At 32.5% G+C, this 25,412-nt stretch overlaps 1 protein-coding gene across 3 annotated transcripts in view; it reads right to left on the reverse strand.

Annotated features, from left to right (window-relative positions):
- Positions 1–25,412, reverse strand: part of LOC140449789 (probable multidrug resistance-associated protein lethal(2)03659) — an 81,842-nt gene that overhangs the window by 42,698 nt on the left and 13,732 nt on the right. Inside the window, exons 1-3 of one of the 3 annotated variants that reach the window (XM_072543140.1) lie at positions 21,827–22,000; positions 1,899–2,204; positions 1,566–1,667 (exon numbers count right to left, since the gene is read on the reverse strand). In XM_072543140.1, the coding sequence (XP_072399241.1) occupies positions 1,566–1,648 (83 nt within the window). In that variant the 5' untranslated portion in view covers positions 1,649–1,667; positions 1,899–2,204; positions 21,827–22,000. Of the gene's footprint in view, positions 1–1,565; positions 1,668–1,898; positions 2,205–21,826; positions 22,001–25,412 lie in introns of those variants that run through there. The other 2 variants (XM_072543139.1, XM_072543142.1) reach the window with 2 other exon arrangements.

Here is a 25,412-nt window from a genome sequence, read left to right on the forward strand (position 1 = left end):
TTTTCTCTCAGACAATACGCGCCGTTTTTAAGTTTAGCAATAACAAATTGAAACGATAATGTCATATTAACGCATGGACTGAACTGCTAACTCATAACATGGACGGTATTAAATTCGTCACAACTTTGCCTTAGTCAGTCGTGCTAACTGATAATTCGTAATTTAAAAAAAAACTTATTGGTTTACACTACATTCGCACGGCAATGTTTTATGACCTTCATGGTAAACCTTAACCTCTATTTGACGATCTGCATTTGTAATGAGCTACCAGTGCTACCATTTGTAAACAGAGAGACTTTAAACTAATTAATATTTTGTTATGTACTTAGATATACTTTTTATAGACCAAAGTAACGCAAGAGTTTAGATGCAAGCTAGAACTATCTCATAAAATCCTTATCAATTTTGTATTATACTGTTGCATTCATATGTTTTCTAAGTGTCTAAATCAGCGGTTCCCAACCTTTTTTAGCTTAAGGCATTATTAAATCCATTTTCTAGGACGTATTCTAGACAAGCACACCCTCAAGTGGTCCTCTAAAGATTTTAGTTGTGAACGATTTTTGTTCTTGATGGCGTTCATCGACTAGAAATCAGATTTACAGATATAAGAAGTTGAAAACGGTAATATTGCATTTATAGCTTTCTTTCTAACCAGTGGATATTCATTGAAAAAGAGAATACAAAATGATCCAATATCTACATAAACTTTGATTTTCTTCAGTTTTGACTGAGCCTCTGCTTCTTCAGCTAATTTACTGTACTTAAGTTTAAATCAACGGTTGTTTGTTGTATCTATCAGTTCACCCTCTTCATCAGTAGTAAACAAGGCTGTGTCATAATTTAACTCGATGTATGAATTTCGCACCCAGTCCATCGATGAAGTATCGAGGGAGGGAAAATATTTTTGATATTGTCATTCAGCTTACTAAAACTTTTTAATAAAAGGTCTGATAGATTTGGTTCTACATTGCAATTGTTTGTTAACTGAAATATGTCCCACATGGCTTGCTTTTTAACTTTCTTTATCCACAGTAAAAGAGTGTTGAACTATTAAAACAAGAGACAAGCGCAGAACAGAAGTTTTATTTAATGAAAAATAGTCGGTAAAATTTATTATCACCGCAAAATAAAAAATAAATAATAGTAAAACACAATAAAATTTCGCAGCACATCTACAGGGACTTCAGGGCACACCAGTGTGCCGCGGTACACTAGTTGGCAACCTCTGGTCTAGATGCTTAATTGGGTAGAAAATGGATTGGGGTATTAGAAATATAATTTTATAAGGAAATGTTCCATATCTTCTGGACAGAACATAAAACGAATGAAGATATTGGTAAAAAAAAATTGCAATTTGTTTTAATATTTAAGAAAAGAAACTTTGTCATAATAAAACTCTTGAGAATCAACGCTTGATAATAGAAAGAAAAGTTAAAGAGAAAAAATCAGTAGATTTAAGGTAAAATTCATGGCTTAAAGACTACTGCATTTTTTTTATTTAAAAATACTATATTTTTACAAACAATTTAATACGTAACATATTTTACTTGATGTTTACTTACCAAAATAATAAATTGGAAAAAAAATTTGATCTATCTCTTGGATTAAGTTTTTGCTCTGCAGTATGACCTTTGACTTCCTCCATTTTGAAATTTTAGCTGCAACTAAAAATATGGATCAATTAAATGTGTTTTCTTATGTAATTATTTAATTACTTTAAGAATTTAAGTATAAGTAAAAATAATCTTAACAATATACATCTTATCTAGATCACGATAAGAGCAATGTTAGCAAAATATATTAAACGTAAGAAAACGAAATACACTGCATGCACAAACGTAAATAAAAGGTAAATATATTGAAGAATTCCGAAAATATGAAAGAAGTTCACATACTTTAATTAAATGACAAAAATTTTTGATATTCTGTAATCATCGTGTTGTCTTGTATTTATCTATTATCTCTATGTTGTTCTCTTATAAACTAATTCCTTATTCGGTCCCTAAGCGTGTAACCAGCAATGAATTTTAGCGTTCTCTTTCAATTGGCCTTAGGAGCTTCTTATTTGTAGCTGTTTTGGCTCTGGTCTCGATTGCATTACTGGTCTTAAGTACGTCTTCTATATTCTTACTCTACTTCCTATTTTTTCTGGGTGTGCTTTTGCAATAGGTAACTTAGGCCAAATCTAATTGTTTTCATTCCTAAAAATCGTGGTAAAATTTATAAACAATATTTTTGTGATACCCTGTATATTCACTTTTTTAATTAGTGCTCTGTATTAATATTTTATTCTGAAGTAGGGGAAGGGGGCACATGTGGACAAATTTCAAAAAAAAATTATACCGCAAAATGAGATTCATTGTAAAGTATCGGCTTCTTCAATGTAAGATTCACATATATGTGAGTAGTTGGCTACATTTAAATTTGGTAGTAATTAAATTATTTTGGGCACGTGCATTAATCCTTAAGCTCCTGGCGTTACATATATATAACGCAGAAACCGCTAAAATCATCATCCTGAAATTCGGAAAGTAATTCTAATGTTAACTTGATGGCGATGCATGCCTTTGAAGAGACACTTGTTTATTAGTTTTCAGCGTTTGGTTCAAGGATTTAACCTAACCTGTTTATTTAGTTGAGTGTTTGGTGCGACGGTTTTTATTACTTTCAGTAAAAATGGATCTCAAGTTTGAATAAGTATATTTTTACTATTTTTTTTGTTATTATATTTTGTTTAAAGTGTTTTCAATTGAGTATAAACTAATGTCTTTTCTTATTGATAATATAAATTTTTCAAAATTTTATCCTGGTTTTGTAAATTATGCCTTTTATTTTGGTGTTACATATGTAACGCTAGGAACGTATAGGAGCAAGAATACGAACTTTTAGAATTGTAACGTATTTTTTGTTCCAGAAAAGGGTTTTCTCTTCAAGAAGCGCTGGAGAAGATTGATGCCGATGAATCTTTAGACGTTGATGCTATATATACTGAACCACCAGAATTTAATGTGCTTACAGAAGAGGAGTCTGGTGATGAGGAAGATTATGATTTGAATAGGTTGTCCGGGAGAATTCTTAGGGCACCTGTTGAACTTGTATATAATGATATCGATGAGGCTAGGCCTTCCAGATCATCAGCAAAAGTTAAAAAACAAGTGAAAGAAAAGATGAAGTTTTCCTGGACCAACGGTGATTTGATTAGTCAAAACGCAGCTTTTCCGTTCGCGAATTTTTCATATTTCTTAAACCTTTCTTCAGTTGAAGTTTTTGAAAACTTCTGGGATGAAAATATAATTTCCCATTATACGGATGAGACTAGAAAGTATGCTCTTTTTAAAAACGCCCAAGATCCAAATATTACTAAAGAAGAGGTAAAGTGTGCTCTTGGTATTCTAATTTTGATTGGATACCACCACAAGGCAGCTAGAAAGCACTAAGTCGCTAAAACGTGATATAGGCAATGATTTCGTGAAAAATTCAATGAGAAAAAATAGGTTCGAACAAGTGATGGAGTTTTTGCATTGTGCTGACAATAGAAATCCAGATGAAAACGACAAATCCTGGAAAATCCGCCCGTTAATGAATATGCTAAAAAATAAATTTTTACAATTTTACATTTTGTAAAATCTTTTGGTAGGCACAGTTGTAAACAGTTTATAAGAGGAAAACCCATACGTTTTGGGTACAAACTGTTGTCACTGAACACTAAGGCAGGATGTCTCATAAACTTTGATTTATATCATGGCAAAAATCCCAATAGTACGCTCAATGATAAAGTGTTGTATGGAAAGGCGACTGCTCCGTTAGTGTTAATGTTAAGGGAGCTCCCCGAGGGTAAAAAAAATCTTTTTGTACACCGACAACTTATTTACAAGTCCATTGTTACTTTCCAATATGAGAGATCAAGGTATGTGGTGTACTGGAACTATTAGAGATAATTGTTTGCCACGAGATATTCCATTACTAGACAAAAAAGCATTGAAAAAACATTCAAGAGGCGAGTTTTTCTCTAGATCGCCAAAATGGAATCATTGTCGTTCGTTGGCTTGACAACAATATTGTTACAGTTACTTTAACCTGCTTTAACCGCTCCCATAAAAATGTAAAACAGTTTTTTTAGGAAAACTCAGGAAAAAATTGTCCAGATGCCACGTCCACATTTGATTAGAAAATATAATTCGTCAATAGGAGGAACTGACGTTATGGACCAAATTTAGCTAGATACCGAGTAAGAATTCGCTCTAAAAAATGGTGGTGGGGTCTATTTACATGGATGCTGGACATAACTATTCAAAATGCTTGGTACCTTTATAACAGATCCCATGATCCTGTTCCACAACTAGAATTTCGAAGGTATCTAGTAACACCGTATCTTACGAAATATGGTACCGAACCAAAAGGTGCAGGCAGGCCATTTTCGTACAAAGTAGCCAGCATAAGACATGACAAGATTGATCATCTCCTGACCTATATTCCCGATAAAAAGGTGAGACGTTGTGCACGTGAGGGCTGCAAGCAGTTCGCATGTACGTACCATGTGTTGCAAGTGCAATGTGGGATTATGCATCGAGTGCAACATAGACTTTCATCTAAAAAAATTGGATTAAATTTTTTCATCTAGTTTTGTATTGTTTGTTTAATTAAGAAAATTATTTGTTTAATTAAATTCTTAATAAAATAATTAAGAAAAAAAATGTATGAATTTTGTTTTAAACCTTCTCCCATATACATCGAAATAAAAAAAAATAAAACTTTAAAAAAAAATTAAAATTCAGGAACTTAAGGATTAAACTCCAACTGAAAAACAACCGATGAGGAAATAAATTCTTTTTACGAAGACCTTAAAAAAGCTATAAACAACAACAAAGAATCCAAAATAATAATAATGGAAAACTTTAACGACAAAATTCAAAGTCAGATTGAAGACTCTGAAAGCAAGATTGGAAATTTTGGATTCGGCACAAGAAACACAAGAGAAGAAAAACTCATGGAATTCCTGGAACAAGAAAACATGTATGTTATGAATACCTTCTACAAAAAGAGACCTAACAGAAAGTGGACATGGGTCGCACCTAACGGGACTACGAAAAATGAAATAGACCATTTTCTCTCAAACAACAAAGGAATATTTGAAGACGTCACAACAATAAACAACGTAACAACGGGTAGTGACCATCGTATAGTTAGAGCAAAAATAAATATTGACATGAAAGAAATGAGAAAAAGAATTTAAAAAAAAACAACAAGGATAGATGCCTTTAAACTAAGAACAAATGAAGAGCAATTCCGAGAGGTCTTAGCGGATAAGTTTAAATCTGATCCTTCACATAATCAAGATCAAATTGACGAGATTATTAAAAACATAAATAAAAACCTTCTCGCAGCAGGACTACAGGTCGCACAGAAAACAAGGACTAAAGAAGACAAAATAAGCAATGAAACTAAACAGCTAATGACGGAAAGAAGACAACTACTAGTGCAAAACAAACGCAATACTCCAGATTACAGAGAACTTAATAAAACAATTAGAGAAGAACTAAAACGCGATATACAAAAATGGAACGAGAAGTTAATAGAGCGAGTCATTGAAAACAACAGAGGCTTAAAATGTCTAAGACCCACACTGGCAGTTCAAAAAAATCATGAAAATTAAAGACGCCAACAATAAGGAAGAGAAGGACAAATATAAAATAACAAATATTGTAGAAGACTTCTACACATCCTTGTACAGCTCGCAAGGCCAGCCTAATGAAACAACAAAGGAGAACGTTAAAAGAAAAATAAAAAACATGGGATCAGAAGTACTACCAAATATAAAGGGATTCGAAATGAAAAGAGCTTTAAAAGAGCTAAAAAATAATAAATCTCCAGGACACGACGGTATAATTGCGGAGCTCTTGAAAACAAGCAAGACATTAACAATCCCTGTACTAACAGAGCTATTTAATAGATGTCTCCATAATAGCAAGATCCCTAAAGACTGGAACGAGAGTCTACTAATACTCTTACACAAAAAAGGGGACAAATGTGATCTACAGAATTATAGACCTATATCGTTGCTCAGTCAAGTATACAAACTATTTATGAGTTTACCACCTACCCGTATTTCTTGCCTTCGTCGACTATGAAAAGGCGTTTGATAGTATCGAGATGTGGGCCATAGAACAAGCTATTAATAATTGTAGAATAAATTCGAGATATAGGCAACTAATATATAATATATATAAAAATGCAACTATGATTATAACTAGACGAAAATACAAATTACATCCCCATTAAGAGAGGAGTGAGACAAGGAGACGTAATATCGCCAAAATTTTTCAACCTAGCCCTAGAAGACGTCTTCAAAACTACAAATTGGTCAACCTATGGCATTAACGTTAATGGCAACAAGTTAAACCACATCAGATTCTCTGACGACATAGTGATTATAGCGAGCACATTCGAGGAACTGCAAATTATGATGGGGGAACTAACAGCCAGCTCCCAATATGTCGGCCTAAAAATGAATATGAAATAAACAAAAATAATGACAAACACAGATGACCTCAGACGTATAACTATAAATGGCAGTGAGATAGAACAAATCCAGGAATATATCTACCTAGGAAAAATCCTGAGACTTGACAAAGAGAACCAAAGTGCGGAAATTACTAGAAGAGCAAGACTAGCATGGGCAGGATTTGGAAAACTTAGTGGGACACTTAAAAACCATAAAATACCCCAATACTTGAGGAGCAAAGTGTTCAACCAATGCATCCTTCCTATCATGACATATGGATGTCAAACATGTACCCTAACCAAGGCAAACATGAATAAACTAGCAACAACAGAAATAACAATGGAAAGAACAATGTTAAGTATAAGACGAGGACATAGCAACAAAAATTGCCAAACTTAAATGGACCTTCGCGGGCCACACTGCTAGACAAAAAGACCAACGTTGAAATACTACAACACAACATTGGAGACCTTACGAAAGTAAATGACCAAGAGGAAGACTATAGATGAGATGTTTTGATGACATTAAAAGAATAGCCGGAACAAATTGGAAATCTGTTACTCAGGATAGAGACCGATGAAAGGAGTTGGGAGAGGCCTATGTCCAAACATGGACGACAGAAGGCTAAAAAGAAGAAGAAGAAGAAGGATTAAATTCCAAGTAGATGTAATTAGTCCACATGTGCCCTAAAGTAGGCATGTGGACAAGACAATATTTTCTACAGAGCACATATGGACACAGGTTTTGATGGAAATAAAATAATAATATTTTTTATAAGTGCAGTTTTTAATATTTATTTAACATAATACATTGAATTATCCCATATTATACCCATAAAAACTAATGGAAAACCTAAAAAAGGACCTCGATCTGGCTGTCCCAATTTTTTTTCAGGAGCTGGCAATTTTTTCATAATACAGTTTGCAGAAATATGACTCTCATCCTTCTGATCTGGAAATACAAAATCTTGTCGAGGCGTCATTTTTAAAAAATTTACTAGAAATTCTGACTCTTCTAGTTCCTTTTCGATTTGACCAACAAAGAAATTTAGTGTTGTTTTTGTAGCAAATTTAATGAGAACGAAATCTCCCTTCTAGATATTCGTAAGATCCAATCCAAAATCTTTACATCTTCAGTCTCAATTCCATAAGACTACCATCTGATTCTTCGCAATAATTCTCAATTTCGGTTTCTAATGTCTTTTTATCAAAAACTTTGCAAATATGGGATTTGGATTTATTCTTTTCTATATTGCTTGCCTCTCTTTCCTGGGCCCGTTTTCCTTTTTTCTCCTTTTCTCTTATTTCATTTTCTAATCTATTTGTTTCTGGTGTACCGGTCAGAACGGTTGAAATTATTTTCTTTCTTTCTTTCTTAAAACTTATACTCACGGCCATTGGGTATGGACAAATTTGTTCTGGAGTAAGTTTTGCATCGGAAATAATTACAATTTTGGAACTTTGTTTTTCGGTAGTTAAAACAGGTTGACAATAATTATTGTTGATTTGTGGTTGAACATTTGCCGATGATGATCTAGAAGGCATTTCTTAATTAGGGAGTGTACTGCAATTTAGACAATCATCAGTTGTGGTATCTAGCTGCTATACATCACTGACTTCCCTAACTTCAACTCCTACGAAATCTTCTGAGGAAAAAATATTTTTATTAAAGGGATTGATGGAAAGGATAAACTTTGTTGCCAAACTATCCACATTTAAGAGAGGCGTATTTGAACACCTAATTGCTTCAAAATATTTATTAAGGACCACTGAAGCAATAAAACAATTAAAATGTATTTTTCCTTCGATTTATTTACACAATAGACTTAAGGGCTGGTTCAAACATTGACAATTATCGCAATTCTGATAGTAACATAAAGAGTTATACAAATACTAGCTTTACAGTGAGTGCGGGGAGGCAGTAACAGATATACATGAAATGATAAAATTGAGAGAGACCAACTATATACGTTTTAACACAAAACACCGGGTTTACAAGCGCATTTATCACTTACGCACCACGCACTTTTCGGGATCACACACAGCCGGCCTTTACTTGCCGAGAGGCAAATTGGCACTGTCTGTCCTAGTCCTAAGTTATATAAAGCGGGGGAGGAGCGGGTCCCTGATATAGGGAGTCAGTCGCACATACGTTAACACGATATCTGACGATGTGAGCGTACAATTTGATAAAATAACTATACTACGATTACAATATACAGGTTGTTTTTACAACAGGGATAGCAACCAGTATTTAAAAACCCAGAAATAATGGTTTTCTTATTAAATGCTTCGTCAAAGACTGGAGCTGTTAGATGTGTAATGTCATACATTGTTATAGCTCACACCGACTGCACCAATGTAGACAAAAAAGACACATATATTTGTGATTTCTGCGTCGATGGCTAATTTTATCCTGTTATTCTAATATTCGGTATTAGGAACTTTTTTTTTGTCAGTCTAAATTTACTGCTTTCATAAAAATTTAAATTTTATTTTTTACTTTGTATGAATGATTTATTTTCGTTCAATAAATGATTCTCTATAGTCTATTACTTGTTTTGCTCTAAAATATTCATAAATTAATTGACGTATTAAAACTAATATTGGGATTTAAAAAAAAGTATCCGATATTAGGGCACTTTACTCTACGCTTTTGGTAATAACCCTTTGTTTATAGCAGCGCTACAGCAGCGTTATAAAATTATCACCAGCTGCAACTGTTGGTAATGACTGGCGTCTTTAGAAAAGCGTAGTAGTGTTGAGAACATTTACCAGCTTATTTATTAATTTTATTAAATAGCGAAGTGCAATTACGATAACAGAGACTATTAAACATCCGACCTAGATAAGTTATTATGTAAAACTATATGTTGGTAAATAATATAGCAATGTAATATTATGCTGTATCAAAATGTTTGAATGACATTGAAATTTTATAGTTTCCTTATATTTAAAAATATAAATCTTAGTTAAGGTTAAAAAAGGTTTAGTAATTTATAAAACTACTTAATTAAACTTAAAGTGAATATTGATTAAATTGATATAACAGATATCATCTAGTACATTTAGTACTCAAGTTTCATAGATTATTATGAACAGGTGAATATTTGAATAAGTGAGTGCAATTTATTCCAGTTTATTATTTTGCTTTTAAATTATATTTATTCAGATTTTATAAAGATCAGATATTCGTCAAACAAAAATAATAGCGGTATCACGTTTATCAAATGGAAAGATAACAGATTTGTTATCGCCATTATCATCAGAAATACAAATTTAAAAAAAAAAAATATATATATATATATATATATATATATATATATATATATATATATATATATATATATATATATATATATATATATATATATATATATATATACAGGGTGGTCCTTAAGTAATTGTACAAACAGAAACCGTAGATTCTGCACTTTAAAATATTACGATTTAAACCAACTTGCTTTAATAAAATGTTGATATTAAGAAAGATACAGGATGTTAAAGTGGAAATTTAAAATTTTATTTTTCGCTATAACTTTTACGTTTGTAAATATTTTTGAACAAAAATTTACAGTTGGATGCTTTTGAGTAGGATACATTATAATTGTATACATACTTTAATGTAACTAGTAGAGGGCGCCACATATGCCACATATGTGGCATAACTTTGCTCTTAACTTTTTTGCTCTTTCAGTTAGCTCTATTTGTGTTAAAAAATATTAAAGATACATTATTTTTACAAAGAAAAGGTATACTTGTTAGTAACCTGAAAATTCAACCGTTTTCGAGATAATCGCATTTTATAAGTCTGCTGCATAATAATTCTTAGTTTGATATTTGTGCGGTAAAGCACTGAATACCTGTAGATAAGCATAATTTCTAGTTTATTTTTATTAAAACAACTCAAAGATGATAATGTAACATCACAAAATGCTTTGTTATTGGTGCTAAATGTCTTATTGTAGAAAAGATTCTTCTATTGGCCGTCATCCTGTTTACAATTTCACTTTTCTGTCGCTTCTTAAGTTTCTATAATGGCGTTGTATTACTTTTTCTCTATTGTAAAATACCGAAAACCCAAAATATATGGTTTATGCAAGATGGTACACTACCACATTCTAGAGAGAAGGCAGTTAGAACATACTCAAATACAACTTTTCTAAACGTTGGATTGGTCGTGGTAGTCATATTCCTTGACAATGTGGTGAGATATTGATATAATCATTTAATTCAAAAAAAAATCAGAAAAGAATGCATATTATTCATTACGTAAATTGTTTACCCATTTTTATTAGGACAAATAGAAACTAGAGCACAGGTATTAAATAACACATATGAGTCTTGTTTCATAATACTTTTTCTACAAATCTAACCTTAAAAACTTAGCATTTTTACAAAAACATCATCGTTGGCCTAATAGCCGATATTGTTATAAATATAGTAAACACACAGGCAATTTAGTTCAGCATAATATTAGTTTGTTAGTAAATCATAATAGTCCATTTGTTTGAGATGTAATTATAGTTAATCGTAAGCTGTAACGCAATCATATAAATCAGTAATGTCATCGATAGGTTATTCCGTATGTATATAAGTAACCAATGAACGAGATACATCACATTTTAATACATTATTTAACTTATGCGACAAATAAGATGTAGTTCCATAATATACCATAAGATTTGGATATGTATCCAAAAGAATGTATTCATCCATTATACATTATAGCCACCACGTAGCCCATAATTTAATCCACTTGATTTTGGTATATGGGGCGCATTAAAACAACGTGTCTATAAGAATCCCATAAACATTCGCAACCAACTATGGGAAGAAATAAATACTGCAGCAGTTTCTTTAGATCCAATGATGCTATTTAATATGAGACGATCTTTTATGGAATATATTGACAAATGAATTAAAGAAAATGGTTGACATATCGAACACTTACTTTGACAAAAAGTTATGTTATTTAGTTTAACTATTTCTTAATTAGGTTTGCAAAGAAAATGTTTTGATTACGACTTTAATTTAACATAAAAATTCAAATGTTTGATGTAAAATCCTATTATTCTGTTATTTTGTCAAATCCTATTATTAATTATCCTGCTGATATATTTATTTTAAGGTATTTTATACCAAAATTAAGAAGTATTAATGTTTTCGTTTATTTTTTCTTCGTTGCCTGGAGTAATTGCCTTAAATCAGAATTATGTAGCTGATTGGCAAAATGCGATTATCTCGAAAACTGTTGAGTTTTGAAGTTATTAACAGGTATACCTTTTTTTTTGTTAAAATAATGTATCTTTAATATTTTTTACCTCAAATACAGATAACTTAAAGAGCAAAAAAGTTAAGTGCAAATTTATACCACATATGTGGCATATGTGGCGCCCTCTATCAGCTACATCAAAGTGTGCATCAAATTATAATTTTTCATATTTAAAAGTATCCAGCTGTAAATTTTTATATATAAATGTTTACAAACATGAAAGTTATAGCGAAAAATAAATTTTTAATTTGCACTTCAACACCCTGTATCTTTCTTAATATCAACATTTTATTAAAGCAAATTGGCTTAAATCGTAATATTTTAAAGGGTAGAATCTACTATTTCTTTTTGTACAATTACTTAAGGACCACCCTGTATAAGATTAGAATTAGTTACCAAACCAAAATATATGCAACAGAAAACAAAGCAAATGCACAAAATTTGCACAAATATGCAAACATTTTTAAACAATATGTGTAATATGTGCAATGTTTTTTATTAATGTTAACATCAATAAAAACAATTGTAAAATTGTGTGTATTTACAATGTCAGAGAGACTTAAGGTCTAGTGACCAAAGCATAGGAACACAAATATTGGCTTGTTTACTGGTGGGTTGCGCACATACACAGATACGCGAACACGAATACTAAAAACACCACAAGTCACAATAGCTGGGCGCTGTTGAAGAGAGACTGGTTCGGTACGTCCAAGGTATCTTATCGCTTCAATCTCTTCGCTTGTTGGTTGTTACGAAGATTGTATGCCAGGGTGTTAGGATGCATGCGCAACCTGTTTTGATATTGTTCAGAAATTCTTTTGCACTCTTCAGAGACTGTTAGTATCTGAAGATCTCTATGTAAGGCGCCATTCTGTATACACCAAGGGTCATCAGCGATTGTTCTTAGAGTTTTAGATTGGAATCTTTGTATTTTCATAACACTAGATTTGCTAGCTGATCCCAAGAACTGCGAACCATACGACAAAACGGATTGTATTATTACTTTGTATATCAGCAGCTTGTTGTCCATCGATAGTTGTGAGTTTTTTACCAGCATCAAGTAAAGTTTTCTGTATAAAATTCCTAGTTGTAGTCTTTTTGTCCATATATGTTTGGTCCATGCTAATTGTTTGTCCAGATAAACGCCTAGATATTTTACGTCGTCCCTTTAAGGTAAAGGATGTCCATCGAAGTTTTTACCTACTGTAGTTCTGTTCGTTAAAATTGGAAGGGCGTAAGTCCGTTTTCACAGTAAATATAGGTATGCAACCAATAATATACTTAAAGGTATTATCTTTCGAATGGTGCTTAATATGTGGTTTTATTGGTAATGTTACTAAAATTGCAAGTCGGATGTCCACTATGATATTTGTTGCAAAATGCCCTATGTGGTACATCGGTTTTTTTTGGCATGGCGCACTGATTCTTAAAAAGACGGTAGTCCAATCTCTATGGACAGCCGCCTGTCAGCTGTGTAAAAATTGAGGTTATAAGCTAATGTTTTAGCATGATTTATAGATAAAAGTATTTTTTTTCTTGATTGAGATTAATATGATAATAAATAACAACCAGACATGTCTGAATCAAGAGCAATGAAGATGGTAAACGTGTGTTTACAAGAAAACTATGAAAATAAGTAAACTTTTTTCTATGTACTATGAAAATCTACTTATCCTTTCTACAAATTACTAACTTAACGTAGGTACACAATTGCTGTAAACAGTAATATCTTGCAGAGTTTAACTTACTTTTCCATGCTTAATAACAAGAGCTCAATTTTTAATAAAACTATTTAAGGAGTATCGCAATAATTAAAGCATTGTTATTTTTCAGACATTCCTGATGTTGACTCTACTTATGTGCCTGAATTTGATTCATCTAATGAACAAAACCATGTTTCTGTTCATGAGAACCATAAAACCTACTGTCAGTTAAAGCCTGTTATGTTTAATGAATGTTGTTAATAGAAATTTCTTCATGGATAAAGAAAAGAAACTGAGAGTAAAAACATATAAACTAAACCTTCTTGTAGTAGATATTCTGACTTGCCAATGAAAATTTCTCCGTGGATAAAGAAATTGAGAGTGAACACGTATTTGATGAACTTTCTTGTAGTACATATTCTGACAACTCTGTGGATGACATAACTTATGAACCAGATGATAGCAGTATCAGTGATAATTGTGAAAAAAATAAAACCATTACCTGTGTTAAAGAACATTATTACAGAAAGGTGCTTTCAAAAAAACTGGAGTAACAGTATTAAAGTGAATGAGGGAGATAAAACAGAAACAGTTGTAAAGAAAATTATAAAGAGAAAGCAGAAGCCTTCAACTTGGAAACGTAACGTAAAAAAGGAGAAGAGACAATTAGGAAAGGAATAGGTAGGTTTTAAAAAAAGCTAAAGAAGTAGGTCCTCGTGAAGTAGATTATATAGGTTTAAATGTACTACTGATATACAGGATAATGTTAGATCGCAAATATTTAATAGTTTCTGGAAAAGCCAGACAGACTGGGCCCATAGAAGACAATTTATTGCACAAGCAGTTGATGTGAATACTGTTAGCAGAAGACTTCTTAGAAATGACAAACAAAAGAACCAAATACAGCATTATTACACTTCTCTCAAACGGATATAAAATAAGGGTGTGCAAGTCTTTTTTTTTACTGCACTTGCCATCTCTCAGAAAATAGTCAGAAATTTAATAAAGAAGAAAATTAATGATGCGGCTGGGTTAGAAAATTAATAATGCAGTTGAAGATATTTAAAAGAAAAAGGCAGATCATTTGAATGCTGCAGAAAACAGTAGCGCACCTAGAATTTGCCTCTGGGTGGGGGGTTTTGGTTGGTCACCGAAATTTTTTTTATGATGAAATTTTGAGTCCTTAAAATGTGTGAGTATCAGTGTCGGAATAGGGTCCGGGGGTTTTTAACCACCAAACCCCCCCCCCTTGGTGCGCCACTAGCAGAAAACATATAAAAGTTAAAATAGGCCACATTTATTTGTTGACTTTTTTTAGTCTGACATTTTTTAGTCTGTGGTGTTATTTATTTAGATAAAATTTACTAAATAATTTAACTGCTCAGCAGATGTCTTTTTCTTTGGTGTTCCGCTTGCCATTTTGTATTCTTGTAACGAACTTTTTAAACTTAACCAAAACAAATCAAAACTACTTGACGACAAGCTTGAAATATAATCTTCTTTTTTGATAAATTTCTCGCGCACTAGCGTTTCCAGTAACATAACGTCACAAAACACTTATTTCTCTTTTTAGTGCGGGGTTGCCACCAACTTCTGAGCGCGTCAAGTAGAAGTTGAAGTTTTCGATTTACACCGATTACGATGTGAGTTACAGAATGCCAATTCAAACACAAAAACGACGCGATAGATATCCAACATTCCGATTTCAGGTAATTACGATTCGATTTGGTCATTTCTATTCGATTTGTTAAAAGCTACAGAATAGATCTGAATGTCAAAACAAACGTCAAGACCAATTTCGATGTCGAAACTTGATCTCGACAGAGCTTGTCTAGTCGAAATCAATTTCTACACACCATTCCGATAGTAGAGGTCGAGATGAGTTACAGAATACCGATTCCTACAATTCCGATCCGACTTGCTGACCTCTATTCGATTTGACTCATTCAGATCTATTCTGTAACTTTTACCAAATCGAATAGAAATGACCAAGTCGAATCGTAATTACCTGAAATCGGAATGTTGGATATCTATCGCGTCGTTTTTGTGTTTGGATTGGCATTCTGTAACTCACATCGTAATCGGTGTAAATCGAAAACGTCAACTTCTACTTGACGCGCTCAGAAGTTGGTGGCAACCCCGCACTAACAAGAGAAATAAGTGTTCTGTGACGTTATGTTACTGGAAAGGCTAGTGCGCGCGAAAAATTTATCAAAAAAGAAGATTATATTTCAAGCTTGTCGTCAAGTAGTTTTGATTTGTTTTGGTTAAGTTTAAAAAGTTCGTTACAAGAATACAAAATGGCAAGCGAAACACCAAAGAAAAAGACATCTGCTGAGCAGTTAAATTATTTAGTAAACTTTATCTAAATAACACCACAGACTAAAAAATGTCAGACTAAAAAAGTCAACAAATAAATGTCAAAACAAACGTCAAGACCAATTTCGATGTCGAAATTTGATCTCGACAGAGCTTGTCTAGTCGAAATCAATTTCTACACAACATTCCGATAGTAGAGGTCGAGATGAGTTACAGAATACCGATTCCTACAATTCCGATCCGACTTGCTGACCTCTATTCGATTTGCATCATTTCTATTCGATTTGTAGTTACAGAATAGGGCTGATTTCTATTCGATTTGTAGTTACAGAATGAACCCTTTTTATCCTCTAAAATTATGCAATTGTTGCAGAAAATGCAACAACATTTTCCCAGGAAATTTTTAAAAGTGTCAATTTTAAAAGGAAAATGAGAAGTACTCTAGATGCTCTCCTAGCAAAGATATAGGAACAAATAAATAATGAAAAATCAATTTCAATTGAAGGTTCAAAATATAACCACCTAATGGAATTGCTAGAATGGGTACCTTCTATTTACTATTTCTTCTATAAATCTTTAAAAACAACAGAAAATAAAGTTTTCGTTAACGAAGGAAATTCTTCATGTTCCGAAGATGACTAGCTGCTTTTTAATTTAAGTTTTATATTATTTTTATAGTATGTTAGTAAAAATTTTGTACGTCGTGCACAAGAGGGTTATGCCGCGATAATTTTCGCATTTCAGTTTATCCCCTTTTTTATAGATTGGGCATATAATCCCGGTTTTCCAATCATTAGGGATCTTTTCATCATTCCAAATCTTGTTCATGAGCACATGCATTTGTCCTACTAAGTGATCGCCACCTAATTTATATAGCTCAGTGGGGACGTTGTCAATACCTGGAGTCTTATTGTTCTTTTATGCTCGTATTGCCTGTTTTACCTCTTCCATCGGTGGGGGTTCCATATTTTCGGTGTCTCCCTCATTGTGATGCATGTCCATATGCTCTTCATTTTCTTGTGTCCCTAAAAGAGTTTGGAAATAGGTTTTCCAGACTGATTTTATTTCTTTTGGAAATAAAAAAAAAATTACTTACATACTAAACAAAAGAGTCCAACAACTAACTGAAAATATTTTTGGGGAATATCAAACCGGTTTCCGACAAGGAAGATCTACAACTGACCAACTATTCACAGTGAAACAAATCGTGGGTATACGACATTGACGTCCACAACATATTCATAGATTTCAAACAAGCCTACGACTCAATTAATAGGAACAAGTTATATCAAATATTGCAGAGCTTTAATATCCCCCAAAAATACATCCGACTGGTAAAAACAAAAATGGATTCGTCAATAGCAACTGTCAGAGTCCAAAATGAGCTCACTGAAAACTTTACGATAGCCCAAGGATTAAAGCAAGTAGACGGGCTGGAACCGACACTATTCAACCTGACCTTGGAATATGGAAACCAAATAAATCAATACAGATTGCCGCCTATGCCGATTATATCAGCATCATGTCTCGCAGAACAGAAGAGGCGGCAGAAATATATTTACAATTAAAATCAAAGGCAAAAGAGACTAGAAATAAATATTCAAAAGACAAAAAAGTTAACACAGGCAAGAACTAGGGGAAACAGACGCACAGTTGAATTAGAGGACGATATTGAAACGGTAGAAAGTTTCACATATTTAGGAGTTACATTAAACACGGATGGAACAGAAGAACCAGAAATCCAAAGAAGAATAGTAAAGGGAAACAAAGCTTATTTTTCACTCGATCATGTGTTTCGCTCCAAAAACACACACTGCAGATCGAAAATCGGGGTCTACAAAACTATTATCAGACCAACAATATGTTATGGATGCGAGACATGGGTGATGACAGAAGAGACAAAAAGAAAACTGGAAATCTTCGAAAGAAAAGTCCTAAGAAAGATATTTGGACCTATTAACGAAAACGGAATATGGAGATCCAGGTATAACCATGAACTCTACCAACTGTTCAAAGAGACACTGATCTCAGAATTCGTTAAACTTCAGAGACTTCGCTGGGCTGGTCATGTAGTAAGAATGGAGACAGAAAGATTGCCGAAAAGAGCCCTTGATAGTAAAATGCATGGCGCAAGACCAAAAGGAAGGCCACGGAAAAGATGGGAGGATGAAGTGGCAGCGGACGCGCAAAATTTGCTAGACGTGAGAACCTGGAGAAGATCGGCGCGGGACCGACAAGGTTGGAGGCATAGTTTGGAGGAGGCTACGGCCCGATTTGGGCTGTAGCGCCATTGGAGAGAGAGATTATTTTTATAATGTTAAGTTTTAATTATAAGGTTCTTTTTCTAATAAAATCATACCAAAAGGGTGGTTGTCCTGTTTTTTATTAATATGGTACCGCAGAACAAAAAGATTGTAGTCCTAAATTATTTATTATTTCAATACAAAACAACTTAACGCCGATTATGTTACTGTAAAATAAAATAAAAAGCATGCTTTACCACTTTCCTTAAGAACCTAAAGCTGCAACATCATTTGATGATTTTGAAGGCATTTTGATCTACTGCAAAACAACGTGAAAGTGACTTCCGCCTTTTCAATATTCTAACAAACACGAGTTATTATTTTGGTTCGCATAAATCTATACATTTTTTTTAAACACAAGATGCTACACGCTTTAGTTCAAAATTGTATCTGTTTACTTTAAAATACAATATCGTCGGTATACTGCGAAAACCAGATAAATGACAAATTTTAAAATATTGAGTTAAGTATACCAAAATTCTCAGCTTTTTCCGCTCTACATACAGGTAAAACCCAATAAATGATACGACTTACCATTCAGCAGATAATTTGTGTAATAAACAAATAAGTTACACCTACTCAACTTTTCATTTTCAAATAAAACAATATATCGCTACTTACTTCAAAGTTCTGTTGCATGTAAAACAAAGTAAGCCCACATATATTATTATGCCGGACAACAATATATTTTATTTCTACTACTGCAAACCATATTCAGTAAAAAGGTGATAAGTGTCTTTAATACATTTTACGTGTATGATTTATTAAAATTTCTCTTTCATATCGACTAGTAAAAACCTTTAAGTACACTTACATCATTCTACCTGAAAACGGGTTGAGTTAAAATTTAGAAATGGTTACTAAGCTAAACCCATAAATGATCTTTATAACACATACACAGATAGAATAACTGAAGACAACAGTTCAATTCTTGATGATTCTGAGAACAATATAGTTTCAATGATGGAATCCATTTTTGATAGTGACTTTTCAGATGTAGACCCCACATATCAGCCAAGTGAGGCTCTCTCTAGGAATTCTATATGATTTACACACAGCTGTCTTTGATAGCCTAAATGATGAGAAAAAAGATACTGAAATAGGTGCACCCACGAACAATTTAGTGTCAACTGAAATAGCTAGTTGGATATTAAATCTAGTTCTTGACAAAGTATGGAAAGACGTACGTCCACTAAAACGTTGGAGAATAGTTAACCCCAAAGATTGGGTAATAAAGGTCGCAAAAAGGAGGCGTGCTGAGGGTTTGCCTTATGAGATAAAAAAAAGACCATAGACCAGCAAAATTGCCAAAACCAGTTAATTGTTCAGAGTGCTTTTACAAATGTGCCAGTTATTTCAGCGAAGATTACAGACAAAGACTATGTCGTGATTATTGAAAGTTAGAATATGTAGGCCTGAAACATTTTCTTATTGCACGTATTAAAACGGAGCCAACAAAGAGAGTCGTTGCAGTTCGTTGAAGTTTAAAAAACCACGTGCATTTTCCAAAAAGTGTTTCTTTTCTTTGAATGGTCAAGACATACAGGTATGTGAGAAATTTTTTTGTAAGACACTTTGTATATCAGCGTCGTTAATACAGGATGTTGTAAGAAAAACTGATATTCTAGGCTGTTATGCAGATACGGATAAAAGAGGCAAGCATACACCGCCAAATAAAACAAGCAGTAAAACCCGAAAAATCGTGAAGGCTCATATTGAGTCTTTTCCATCCATGGGCCCACATTATATTCGCCAAAGTTCAAAGCGTAGATATTTGGACAAAAATTTAAGTATAAGAAAAATGTACCAACTTTCTATAAATGACTATGAGCAGAAGAAACTGGAAGGTGTTAGCGAAAGTACATATCAAAGAATATTTTCTAACGACTATAATTTAAGCTTTTTAGTTGCTAAAAAAAATCAATGTTTAGTTTGTAATAAATATGATAGGGCTAATCCAACTGACAAATCGGATTTAGAAGACAGTTGCAGAGAACATCAGAGAAGAAAAGAAGTATGTAATCTTAAAAAACAAAATGATAAGAAAAGATCTAATGAACAACGAGATTTTGTTTCAATTACTTTCGATCTACAGGCCGTACTACAGATTCCAAGTGGATTGACTTGAAAACTATATTATTCTCGAAAATTATGTGTACAATTTGTGTGTATATGAAGCCGCATTACCAAATGCAGCTTACTTTTTTGACTGGTCAGAAATTAACGGTAGACAAGGAAGTTCTAAAATAGGAAGCATTATACTCCACTACTTATCAAAATGTGTTCGAGAATATGTAAGTGAAATAAGTTTATTTTCTGATACCTGCAGAAGACAGAATCGTAATCAGCATATTGCAGCCTTACTATTATGGGATGTTCAAAACATAGACCATTTAAATATTATTGAACACAAATTTTTAGAGTCTGGACATTCCTATATGGAAGTTGACTCTATGCAGAGTAATATCGAAACCGCTAAAAAACACAGATCTATCTATGCGATGCCAGATTACTTGTCTGTTTTTCAAAATGCAAGAGGGACTAAAAATATCAAGGTTGATGATAAAAAAGTATGTATAGAACCATACAAATGTAAAGAAGTTAAATACTACAAGTTGAAGATACAAATAATCAGATGCGTGAAAGGAGGGACAAACAGAATCTATTTTAATTATGACATGTCAACAAGCTTCAATTATTTCCTTACTGATACTGCACGGCAGTCAAAAAGAAAAAAGCACGCCAAGTTATAAACTAATACAAGCAATCTTGAAGAACTTAAACGACTTTATGATACACATTTGCCAATTAGCATAGCAAAAAAGAGAGATTTGGTACAGCTATGGGATAAGGGAGTGATACCAGAGGAATATCACGGGTGATATCGTAATTTGAAAACGGGAAATGATATAACAGACATCTTGCCAGAGCCTGCTTTCAGTGACGAATCAGACGAGGAAGCCTCATAATAATAATATTGTTATTATTATATTCGAAATAAATTTGATTTTTTCTATAAAACTGCCTATCATTCATATAAATAATAACTATAACTACACACAGATGTTAACAAAATTTTCAGGGAAAACCAGTTAAATGTCATAAATATCGACTAATACCTTAAAACATTGCTATTACCTAGTAAAAGCCTCATATCTCGATCACAAAACTGGAAAATATTATACTTGGTTTATTATATTTGTGTTAAACATGTTATTTGAAGAGTAATTGATTTATTTAGATTTACAGGTAAAACCAGGTAAATGCCTTAACTTTTTCAAACTAATGATAGAATATCATTTCAGGTATATGCATCTTTCACTAGAATACCTAATATCAAAAACAGGCTGACTGCTTAATTCACAATAAAGAACTAAACTTTAAAAACGTTTTTTCTCGATTTCGGTATTCCGACATTTACATGGTTTTCGCAGTATACCGACGATATATAGTAGTTTTTATATTTCTAAAGTGTTTTCTTTTTAAATTAGTGGTTCAAGGTATTGTAAACGTTCAAGGTGTCAAGTGTTTTAAGTATTTATTTCCACCTCTGTAAGTCAAATTTAATCAATTATAATTTTTTTGTTGTTCGGTTGTTATTTGCAAGTCAGTGTATTCCGGATACGCTAATAAACAATTGGCAAAATATTTGAAAACCCGAAAATCAAACATAAATAAGATTTGCACGATCACTTAAATTAATTAAATAACCTTTTACTTACTTGAGGAACACTACAGAAACAATATATTTTAAGTGAAGCACCTGAACAAAACGATACGATTTGGAGCACTTAATATAATTGATACATAATTGAAGTGAGGAGTGTGTATGTGTGATATGATGGAGAATACTTTATAAAGTGATGTAATTATCTCATCGACACTAAAACTGGTCGATAATGTTATCAAATTCTGTAAAAATAGTCACGGTTCGCAGAATATAGTAATCGGAGAATCTATATTTGCATTTTACTTTGATGTCTTACCTTATCGCCTTTACGTGATTTTTAAGATGAGAAGATTTACTTGCTAAAATTTATAATTTTATATCATGTTTATGTTATGTAAAATATAATATTAGCATATTAGCAGAAGCATCAGTGAAGGCTTAAAGTATTTTTTATTATACAGCTACAATAATTAAATCGAAATAAAAATTATATTAACCAAAAACTGTAAGTTAGGTTAACCCTTTCATTACTGATTTCATTGTAGCTAAATAAAACTCTTTAAAATGACTTTAATATTCGTTGATACTGTTACGATAAATATCATGACCTATAAAACTGTAAATATATTATGACTAATTCTTTTTTATTCTAGTTATTTCGGCGCTCAGTTGAAAGACCTGTTTACCTGCCGGCAGAAATTTCTAGTCCCTTCGCTAAAAGACCTGTTTGGTTCCACGACGATCGGAGAAGTTCCGGAAGGTCAATGAAACCTTGAGAATAACTGTATTTTATATTTAAAGAGGAATTTTGTTGGAAGGAGGACAGTTAGTTTTTGAACATCGCGCCGCGCTTTAAAATGTAACGCACGTATTATAATAAATTATATAATTATTAGTGTAAGATAAATTAATAATAAATACTTTAATAAATTTGTAAGTGTTATAGATAGAACCTTCAATAATAAATAAAAAACAATAAATTAGAATTAATAAAAACATAACTAGAGACCTAACAAAGCGATTGATCTTTTTTACATTGTTGCGTTTCTTTGTATCCTTAGAAAGGACATGGGACATATATGTCCCAAGACACAAACTTACATTTAAAATAAAAAAAGTTCATTACACAAAAAAAAAACAACTTCTTATGAATGATGTGGTAAAAAACAATTTTTGTATAGAGGCACATTGCACGCTATAAAAATAGTCGTAGTTCGAGTTTCTGATTTATTTTGTGAACATCTAAAGCACTTTCTCTTAGTATGTATTTGTTGTGGCAAATGGTCTTCCACGTTGATCATCTGTTTCTGTCGTTTAAATATTCTTCCAGAACGGCCACTTATTCGTCTTTTTATATTTGACTTCGATCTTCCTAATTCAATTACTGTTCTGCTAATGGCACCAGAAAATTCAAAAGTGAAAATTGTGTATTATTTTGATGTACATTTCTTTTATGCAAATCCTTGTAGATAATCCAAGAATTTACAATAGTGTTCATAACTAATTTATAAAAATCTTTTCTCCGCTATTTCGCAGATTTTCAGTCCATTATCATACAGTACGATGCAAATGTATGGAATAAATTCAATATTTCAGAAACAGACGACTGTAAAAAAGACCAATATACGGATGAATTTGAAATCCGGAAAGGTGTCCGCCAAGGCTGCATACTCTCTCCGATGCTTTTTAATTTATATGTTGAAAATATACTTGCGGAACCATTAGAAGACACGGAATTAGGCATTAAGGTGAACGGCATACCAATTAGCAACCTACGCTATGTGGACGACACAGTGATTATAACTGATTATTTGGAAGATCAGCAGTTATTACTTGATAGGGTGAATAGCATAGGTAAAAAATATGGCCTCAAAATCAACATTTTGAAAACGAAATATATGGCCATTAGCAGAAACCCTCCAGAAAACCCGATAATATGCATAGGTGACGATCGCATAAAACGCGTGAAAACTTTTAAATACCTTGGCACCACAATCAATGACCAATCGGATCCACAACAAGAGATAAAAACCCGAATACAAATGGCAATACAAGCTTTTGTGAAATTCAGACCGCTCCTATGTAATCAAAACCTAAATTTCGAAATACCATACAGAATGGTCAAGTGCTACATATGGTCCATCTTGCTTTATGGCATGGAAACGTGGACTTTGAAAAAAACATCTATCAACAAACTTGAAGCATTTGAAATGTGGTCATTGAGAAGAATGATGCGCATACCTTGGGTGGATAGAGTTCGAAACGATGACGTCCTTAAGAGAGCCGGCGTGGAAAGAGAACTCTTTGAATTAATTAAAAAACGCAAGATTGATTACCTTGAGCACATATTGAGAGGAGCAAAATATGAAATACCACAGTTAATCCTACAAGGGAAGATCGAAGGTAGGAGAGGAGCCGGCCGCAAACAATTATCCTGGTTAAGGAATATTAAAGAATGGACAGGAATACACAATACAGGCGAGCTGTGTCACGCCGCCAAGAACAGAATTCTAGTAATGAGATAGTCGCCTACGCACTTTGGTGTATGGCATGTTAAGAAGAAGAAGAAGATACTTAATTGAGAATCATCGTCAACACGAACCATCTTCTTGAACAGGAGTAATGATTTTCTGTGTGGGTATCTTTGTAAGTATTCCCTTTTCGTTGCAGCGATTATATGAGGGTAGTGAGAACATATTTAAATACTAACTTTCCTTAACGTTGGATTGGTCGTAGTAGTCATTTTCCTTTGTCACCAGGTAACCCAGAATTTAATCCGCTTGATTTTGATGTATGAGACGCATTGAAACAAGGTCTCTTTAAGAATCCCATAAACATTCGCAACCAACTTTGGGAAGAAATAAATACTACAACAGTTTCTTTGGACCAATGATGTTATTTAATATGAGACGATCTTTTATGGAATGTATTGATAAATGTATTAAAGAAAATGATGAACATATCAAACACTTACTTTGACAAAAAATTTAATATTATTTAGTTTAACTATTTCTTAATTTGGTTTGTAAATAAAATGTTTTGATTATGACTAATTTAATATGAAACTTAAAATGTTTGATATAAAATCCTATTATCCTATTATTTTGTCAAATCCTATTATTAATTATCCTACCGATATATTTATTTTCCTTAATATTTCGTTAACTATTAACTTTAGTTAAAGGTATTTCATACGAAAATTCAAAAGTATTGTTGTTTTTGTCCATTTTTCCTTCATTGCCTGGAGTAATTCGTAAAATCAGAATTATGCAGCTGATTTGTAAAATGCGATTATCTCGAAAACTGCTAAGTTTTGAAGTTATTAACAAATATACCTTTTTTTTGTTAAAATAATGTGTCTTTAATATTTTTTAACACAAATAGTGCAAACTTAAAGAGCAAAAAACTTAAGTGCAAATTTATTATACGTATAATTATAGTATATGTATAATTTCTTCTTCTGAAAAGCATGAAATTGTAAATTTTTATTTATTTATTTATAAATATTCAAATACTTGGGAATGATGGTGAATGACCAATGGGATCCTCAACAAGAAATAAAATGCCGTACCGAACAAGCAAGACAAGCTTTTCTTAAATTTAAACCGTTACTTTGTAACCGCAATCTTTCCTTCAAT

Source organism: Diabrotica undecimpunctata, chromosome 9 (assembly GCF_040954645.1).
Source record: "Diabrotica undecimpunctata isolate CICGRU chromosome 9, icDiaUnde3, whole genome shotgun sequence".
Taxonomy (NCBI): Eukaryota; Metazoa; Arthropoda; class Insecta; order Coleoptera; family Chrysomelidae; genus Diabrotica; species Diabrotica undecimpunctata.